General features: G+C 39.8%; 2 protein-coding genes across 4 annotated transcripts in view; both read left to right on the forward strand.

The window, feature by feature from the left end:
• Positions 1-759: 759 nt before the first annotated feature.
• Positions 760-4,251, forward strand: LOC116700310 (gap junction delta-2 protein). Its single transcript, XM_032533396.1, has 2 exons — positions 760-940; positions 1,982-4,251. Exon 2 carries the CDS (start codon positions 1,984-1,986, stop codon positions 3,100-3,102), a length of 1,119 nt encoding a protein of 372 aa, XP_032389287.1. The 5' UTR covers positions 760-940; positions 1,982-1,983; the 3' UTR covers positions 3,103-4,251.
• Positions 4,252-4,476: 225 nt separating this feature from the next.
• Positions 4,477-8,562, forward strand: part of LOC116700308 (unconventional myosin-XVIIIa) — a 65,179-nt gene continuing 61,093 nt past the window's right edge. For all 3 annotated transcript variants that reach the window (XM_032533390.1, XM_032533391.1, XM_032533395.1), the window contains exons 1-2: positions 4,477-4,576; positions 6,153-7,228. In XM_032533390.1, coding sequence (XP_032389281.1) covers positions 6,266-7,228 — 963 coding nt within the window. In that variant the 5' untranslated portion in view covers positions 4,477-4,576; positions 6,153-6,265. The remainder of the gene's footprint in view (positions 4,577-6,152; positions 7,229-8,562) is intronic.

Here is an 8,562-nt window from a genome sequence, read left to right on the forward strand (position 1 = left end):
GAATCTGTGAGGGCAACGGATTCACTCTATCCGGGTGGCGTCATTTATCTGGATAGGTTTTTGTTTTTTTGGTGTTTTTTTGAACAATGACAAGCGAGAATGAAAACAAGCCGAACTGAAATAGGAGTCACGAGGCTATTTTTTAAATGTAAGGAGTAGAAAGTACATATAATTGCGTGAAAATGTAGAAGTAGAAGTAAATTATAGATACCCCAAATTTCTATTTAAGTAAGGTAACAAAGTATTTGTTCTCTGTTACTTGACACCTCTAATGCCCTGATCTGTAGAACACCGCTTGTTAACTAATAACTTTATTAGTTTTTTCAAAGAGGAATTACCTGCTTTATTATTTCACACTTTTATTTAAGAGAAAGTGAACAAAATGATGGTTCAAGTGTCTATATTTATGAATGGGATTTGAGGTATAGGCCTCTATCATTTGCTCAGTAACGACTAAAAGTGAAAAAAAGTGAAAAGTAGCTGATATTTCAACATTTATCATAAGTGACCTGAAATATTACGATGATCCTTCATACTTCCACCAAGACCAAAGTTGAATCTTCTGGGAAACGAGACTGGTACTTCAGCTTTAAAATGAAAGTGGACACAGATCCCTGCTTGTGTCGGTATTGTGCACACACACTTTCCAGTACGTTCTTTGAACTCTCTGCTCGTCCGTGAATGGCTGTTCAGTAAAGGTGCCCCCATTGTACATTTCAATCTTTGTCCCACTGTACACTGAAAGCCTTTATTCACATACAGTGCAACAAATGTTTCAGTTAGAGTTAGGGAATATGTGTGGTCAGCCCATTCTCCCCTCATCCAGCTCAAAAGACACGATAACGTCCAGCAACTGACTCCACTTGAAAATACAGCTATGCAGATTGCTTCCTCTTGTATTTTTCCAGCTTTGGATAAGGAAAACTCTGATTCTCCAAAGGTAAGCTCCTCAGGACGGGAGAGAATAATCCATACAAGTTGATTTTTTAAATTTTTTTTTAAACTTTTTTTAAACAGGATATTGTATAACTTAATTTGAGAATTAATTTGTAAACCTTGGATTTGTAAAAACACACAATTCCGTCACAGGAAAAGGTGTCTCATCGAAAGTAACTAAACTTGTGAATATAAGAAACTGCTGTTAATTTACAGTTTAATGCCATATCTGCTCTCACGTACTAGCATATAAAATATACATGATACAATTATTCTTGATTCTAACTCAAGCAATTTATGCTTTTAAAGAAATTTCTCTGAATGTTGACATACTAACATGAGACAAGGACAAACAGAACGCTACATAATGTTTGCTGTATATTTATAATGGATTTCTAGGTCAATATTTAAATCTAGATAATATTTGAAAGCCATACATGTGCAAATGTATCTAGTTTCATGCCCCTGCTTCCTTAGTAAAACTATTGAGTCATTTTGTATTTAGGGTTCACTTTTGCCTTACCACCACTGCACACACTCTACCATAGCACCCTATCATGGTCATTGCATCACATGGTCAGTCCATACCAGACCTCTGTAATCACAAATTGTTAACTCTTTAAATTTCTGTGAGTGACTTTTATGTATGGGAGACATATGTGTGTATGTGTGTTTGTTGTGTTATGGTTATCTAAGCTACTGGATGCCTAAAATGTCACTCAGGATGAATAAAGTATCTATCTATCTATCTATCTATCTATCTATCTATCTATCTATCTATCTATCTATCTATCTATCCATCTATCTATCGATCGATTGATCTATCTATCTATCTATCTATCTATCTATCTATCTATCTATCTATCTATCTATCTATCTATCCATCTATCTATCGATCGATTGATCTATCTATCTATCAAGGCATTTTTTCTCCTTGTAAGTGCAGGGTGTATGAACAACCACTTTACCGTTTTACTATGATTCAGTCATTGACACAATCTGCCTGACTGCTGTAAAAAGTATTTGAACTATTGTGTTTCCACAGAAATGGGAGACTGGTCCATTCTTGGCCGCTTCCTAACGGAAGTGCAAAACCATTCCACGGTCATTGGCAAGATATGGCTGACAATGCTGCTCATCTTCCGCATCTTGCTCGTGGCCCTGGTGGGGGATGCTGTCTACAGCGATGAGCAGTCCAAGTTTACCTGCAACACCCTACAGCCCGGATGCAATAATGTCTGCTACGACACGTTTGCTCCTGTCTCACACTTGCGCTTTTGGGTCTTTCAGATTGTTCTAGTGTCCACACCTTCTATCTTCTACATTGTGTACGTCTTGCAAAAAATCACCAAGAATGAAAAGGTGGAGGATAAGAAGGTTGAAGTGGTACCCAGGTCCTCTCCTTTACTTGAAAGAGACAAACACATAGGAGGAGATAAGGAGACGGCAATGGAAGCCGGCAGTCCTTATAACACAACCTGTGACAATGAGGGGTGGAGCTCGCAGACAGGGGAGTGTGAGGAGAAGAGCCAGCTGGAGGAGGATATCAAAGAGGTAGGAAAGGACCCAACCCAGCTCTCCAGCCAAGTACTACTTATCTACATCATCCATGTTTTGCTGCGCTCCATCATGGAGATAATCTTCCTCATTGGACAGTATTACCTCTTCGGATTTGAAGTTCCACACTTGTTCCGCTGTGAGACCTACCCCTGTCCAAACAGGACGGACTGCTTTGTGTCTCGAGCAACAGAGAAGACCATCTTCCTCAACTTCATGTTCAGTGTCAGTCTAGGTTGCTTCATCTTGAACATTGTGGAGCTGCATTATCTAGGCTGGATTTACATTTTCAGAGTATTGTTCTCCGCATGCTGTACATGCTGCGTGTCAGACAGAAAACCCGGGCAACAGGTGGATTTGTACTCCGACAACAACCCGCTCTTGCTTGAGCTCAAACACTCTCTATGTGGCAGGGTCGTCCTGCAGACCACCTCTTCCGTGTCCCGGGACAAGAGCAGCGGTGTCCCAAACCAAGGCCCGGCCATCTCCTTTGAGACAGACTCCACACTGGAGTGCACTTCAAAGAGAAATTCAGATGAAAAGGAACGCAGCAAGAACAGACTGCTCAACATGGCCAAAATAGGAAGAGGGAAAAAGTCTTGGCTGTAAATATATGTATATATATATATATATGCATATATATGACTTCTTGCATATCTCTAAACTGTTTGAAATTGATCTTTTCAGGATGGAGTAGTTTAAGAAAGTTATAAAGTTAATGTTATTATTAAATCGTTTGGAGGGATAAACTGTGACAGATTCTGTGTATTTGTTTCTAACCACAGAAAAAAATCAGTACTTAACATCAATAATCTGGAGTTGTGGAATGATTTGGAGATGTTGCAAATTGTTTACCATTCTAGGTGTATTACTGTAGAGGGGAGCACTGATATTAATGCCGTGCAACATTTTATGACAATGTTTCTGTATACATGCAGTGTATATATATATATATATATATATATATATATATATATATATATACGTATATGCAATGTATTGCTGTGATGTATTCATACCTCCACTTACTACTACATTGTTAAAGAAACAAGGGCCACAAATGATCTTTTGTAAATAGACATATGGTGAGTTTTAACATCAGAAAGGTTTTACGTAGTTGGCCTGTTAAGCAGCAATGCCCAAAGGCTCTGTTATGGTCTTGTGTATGTTGGTCAGGTTCTAATTATTTTGTTGTGCTAGAAGCCACGTTTCATGTTAATTTTACAGTAGGTTGCCTGCCGCAGAGTGGGACGAAAGGCTTGATTTTCTTTGACTTGACCAAATACATCTGAAATTCTTTGTGCTGTCCTGCATGGTAATTATATCCCATAATGTATAGGTCTTCAAGAGCTTAGGGGCTGAAATGTAATCAAATGTGCAAAGGTCTTAAATGTATAAACATGGGATTTAAAAGAACATTTTATATTTTGTCAAATTTAAAATCAGCATCCATTGCAATATCCCGTCAAACCTCTAAATTAAGTTCCAGGGCAGCCTGGGAGCATTTACCTGTGCCTGTACTGTACCTGCACATGTACTGTTCCAATAAGTAAAAAGACCAGGAGGGGTCACTGCTGTCCGGTTTACACCAGTGTTGCCTTCAAGTACTGTTGTAACTATTAGACTTTTAGAGCAGTTTAAACATTTACGGCCCAAATACGATTGTAGAAGGCTAGATATTGCACAATGTGTCCACGTGTAACATATAATAAGATGGATTGCATGAAATCAGTTTAAGTAAAAAGTGGTGAAAGCATTTCTTGAATGATTAGTCTTTTTTTTTTTGTGTCCTTCTATGCACATGGCCTAATTCACATTCCCTTTTCATTTTTGGTCCGTAATATATCTATTATACATGACTACTAACTTTTTAAAATTTAAAACACTGGCATGAGATTGGTTATACCCCCAGGTCGTTAATAGTTTAAAAAAAAAATACATGTATATTTTTATTGCTAATTTTAAATCGGAGCTTACGGTGGGCATTTGAATGCATCAGAAGTACATTTCTCGCACCTACTGTCAATTCCAAGGAGAGCAATTCTGAAAACTTCAAGCAAGACGACAACGCAGACAATTACAGGTAGGTCACTATCATTTCTGGCAATAGCGTGCACTCTGTGTTATTTTATATAAATGACATTGTTACACTCTCTACTGAAAGTGTTCCCTAAGGACACCGGTGCTAGAAAATGAGGGCAAAGCAGCTTAAAGGGAGAGCATTACGGCCATGCCCTGGACTATTCGCAACGACAACCTAGCTATATGTGCACAGTAAGTTCAGTAAAGGTAACAATCAAGAATGTTTTATCATTTCCTATGAAAAGTCATCATGAAACTATTGTATAGAAGTGCTGAACGTGATTTTATTGCTATTCCATAACCTCTGTGAACTCAGGAGATGTGATTAAGGATGGATTAAGTGGGAATTTACTGTTTGTGGGTTCACACAAGCTACTGTATGTGCACGAGGCATTCCAAGGCATTCGGATTGAGTGCCTCGTGCACAAATGTTCAGATGTTCTGCATCACTTCAATGGTGATGCTGAACATTTGACAGCAAGACAGATGAGGTCAGAGCTCATCCAAACAGTGTCTGTATTTAGGGCAACTCGAAATGTATTGTGGCATTGACATGGGTCAGTGTATAGGACTAAGAAACTATATCTCAGATCGATACTCGATAAAGAGTACATTCATAATTGTAGGTCATTTCCTTTGTTGAGACTGCAATGCATCACTAAGTGATGTTAGTTAATCACCAGACGTCTCCCGATACGATATCATCACGATACTCATGCCACAATACGATATTATTGCAATTTTAAACATATTGCAATATTCTGCGATATATTGCAATTTCTAACCTTTTTTTCCAACTTCCAATTTTTCGCCAATTTCAAATGATGTTCCCAAAAGGAAACTTTGTCCACATCTGTTTTATCTAAAAAGATACATTTCTCTCTTTGTTCATCTCACTGATCAATTGGTCAGATCAACTGACCAACACATAAATAATACAAGATCCATAGTTGGCGCCTGTGTATTGATACAGTATTTCTATGGAAAATATCGCAATACTATGCTGTATCGATTCCCCCCCTACAGTCGTCACACAATATCCTTTTCTTGGTATTTAAGTTATGTTGATGATATTTTGGATTGAAAATAAAATGTCTGATTAAAATAATCTGAACACTGCAAGACGAGAAGAAGAGTTATGGCTTTATGAAGCAGGCCTATTTGATCAAATGTGTTATGTGTTGCAAACAATAAGAACAACAACAACAATACAAATGTTAAAATTGTGGACAAGACTGTGAACCTTGTCAACGGACATGCCTTCTTTACTTCATGGGATTGGATTTATGACTTGTCCCAAGAACACAATAAATAAGGTACTTTTTAAGGCTGATATCATATTCTTTAAATTAAAATAACAAACAGGCTATATTAAAGTAAGTAAATAAAGGGTTTAAAAAAGCCTCCTATGAAGAATTTACTGTATATAATGCAATTTTGTTTTGCACATCTGCCGTCATACTGTATGCACCATTACAGGTGTGCATGACTAAACAATATTGGCCAATAATTCCGGTTCTATGAAGCTCTCAGCAAACCTTTTTTACATTTTCTCCACTTTCTTCTCTTCCTCACAGATGGCATTATAGGACCATAGCTACTGTAGATGCTCTCTCACCATTTGTATGAAACTGCCCTGTTGCCGCTGTAAAGAATCCCAACTAGTATAACACAACAGAAAAGTTTGGGCATGTTTCACCTTATTAAGAAAGACAAGGAGAAGGAGAAAGACGTGGTCAAGAAAGAGAAGAAAGAGAAGAAAGAGCGCATGTCCCCGGCAGAGTTAAAGAGCCTGGAAGAGATGAGCATACGTAGAGGCTTCTTCCACCTCAACAGAGGGAGCGCTAAGAAGGACTCTCGGGGCAAGTTGGAGATCTCTAGTCCTATCCCAATCAAGGTAGCTACCAGCATGGAGCTCAACCTGACAGACCTGGAGGCAGAGAGGCTCCACAACAACCTGGGGCAGGATACGGGGCAAATAAGTGCAAGTACATCTGGTGAAGACGTGAAGGGAATTGAACTGGATGACCGTCGCGGCTCTGTAAAAGAGAGAGCAGCTAAATTTGGGGAGTTGGCCAGGTTGAATTCTGTGGTAGGCCAGAGGCATGTGTCTTTTTCCCAGACGAGCAAAGAGGACAATACGTTGGAGGCGTCAAATCTTTCTGGGCAGAACCGGACTACATCTTTGAAGTCCCGCTCCAACCCAAAAGGCACCCACATGGTTCACATTCCTGAGATAGTGGAGAAGACTTTCCCCGGTGCAGAACTGCAGTTGCCTATGCTCGCTACTCCTCCAATACCAGACCCAAGAGAGCTGGAGATACAGCGGCGTAACACTGGGGACTTTGGCTTCTCTTTGCGGAGGACAACCATGCTAGAAAGGCAACCTGATGGAGGAGTGTGTCGGCGTGTGGTGCACTTTGCGGAACCAGGTTCTGGGACCAAGGACCGGGCTCTGGGCCTGGTGCCAGGAGACAGGCTCGTGGAAATCAACGGGATCAATGTAGAGAACAAGAGCAGGGATGAGATCGTGGAGATGATCCGTCAGTCTGGAGAGTCGGTCTGGCTAAAGGTGCAGCCCATTCTGGAGCTGAGTGAGTTGAACCGCAGCTGGCTGAGGACCTCTGAAGGCCTGCACGAACACATCTTTGATGTAAGTAGTAGCCTACTGTTAAATCATTTTTAGTCCAGTGAATGAATAGATTCTGACTTGCAAACACAAATTCCACATTTATGCTACTGACACATAATGTTAAACCTGTAAGAGCTGCATTTCTGTTGGTGAGGATTTCTCTTTGGATCTTGTGCCAATTTCAGAATTTTGAAAATGTTTCTCCATATTTGCACAGAGTCTGTGTTGGTCTGGTGCTCCTTGAGCTGCGTTTTTGTGGTTTTTAAATATATACCTGGGTAAATGTTACTAAAATCACCACCTGAAATTACTGCAAATGCCAGCCTTTCTTTCTCATTTTGGTTTTTATCTTTTAAGTATGTGATTTTGTACCCACATGTAGTGGATTAAAGAGGTCTGGGTCATGGGTGGAACTATAATGACACTGGTAATGTGCCTTTGTGCTTGTATGTATGGGGGAGTGTGCGTTTTGAAAGAGAGAATGTGTTCTGTGTATATATAATCCCCCCTCCCTCCTACCCGGTCTTTTGACACCAAACAATAGGACGCTGAAGGAAACAACGGCCCAAACGCCACCACAGACCACGGCCATATGGTCTTGGAAGACGCGGCTGGCTGCCCATTCAGTTCTTCTCACTCGGATAATCATGTGCAACATGTAGAGGAGCAGCGAGTTAAACTCTTTATTAGCCGGCACAACAAACACCATTAAGCATGTTTTAAGTGTCTTAAGACAGTGGGTAAAATAAACTTTGGTTTAGTTGAGGCCTGGGCTGTACACTGCTATTTGAGGTACATCAGTAATGTTTCCACAGTGCTTTTGAGTTTTTATAGAAAAAAATGACTTCAGTGTGTAAACTGGTAGGTTTTATTCTCTAATCATATAATTCGAACAAAATACAACAGATAGTGTTGATTATAAGCCCTAGCATATTAATCAGGCTATGTAAATAAAACTACTGTAATTTCAGTTTAAAAGCGGAATACTATTGGATATCAGTGAACCTTGGAAATTAAGAAAATATCATATCTTATTCTTGGCTATTGAACAGCCCTATTTTAGGTCAAATATTGTATGTCTTTATTCTGATGCTTGAATACACTCAGTAGGGCGCTGGGTTGGGAACCGGAGGGTTGCTGGCTTAAGCCCCCGTATGAATCAAAGTACGTGTGGATTGGTGCTCTTAAGCAAGGCACCGTACCACCACCACCCCCCCCCTCAGGACGCTAGTTCAACTGGCAGCCCACTCACAACAACATCTCTCTATCTGTGTATGAATAGGCCCTGAACATGTGTGTGTATTTCAGGCCTGTTTGTAGTGATTATTAACAAAACAGAGTGTAAATTGTAATTT

The sequence above is a fragment of the Etheostoma spectabile genome, chromosome 13 (assembly GCF_008692095.1).
Source record: "Etheostoma spectabile isolate EspeVRDwgs_2016 chromosome 13, UIUC_Espe_1.0, whole genome shotgun sequence".
In the NCBI taxonomy this organism is placed as follows: domain Eukaryota; kingdom Metazoa; phylum Chordata; class Actinopteri; order Perciformes; family Percidae; genus Etheostoma; species Etheostoma spectabile.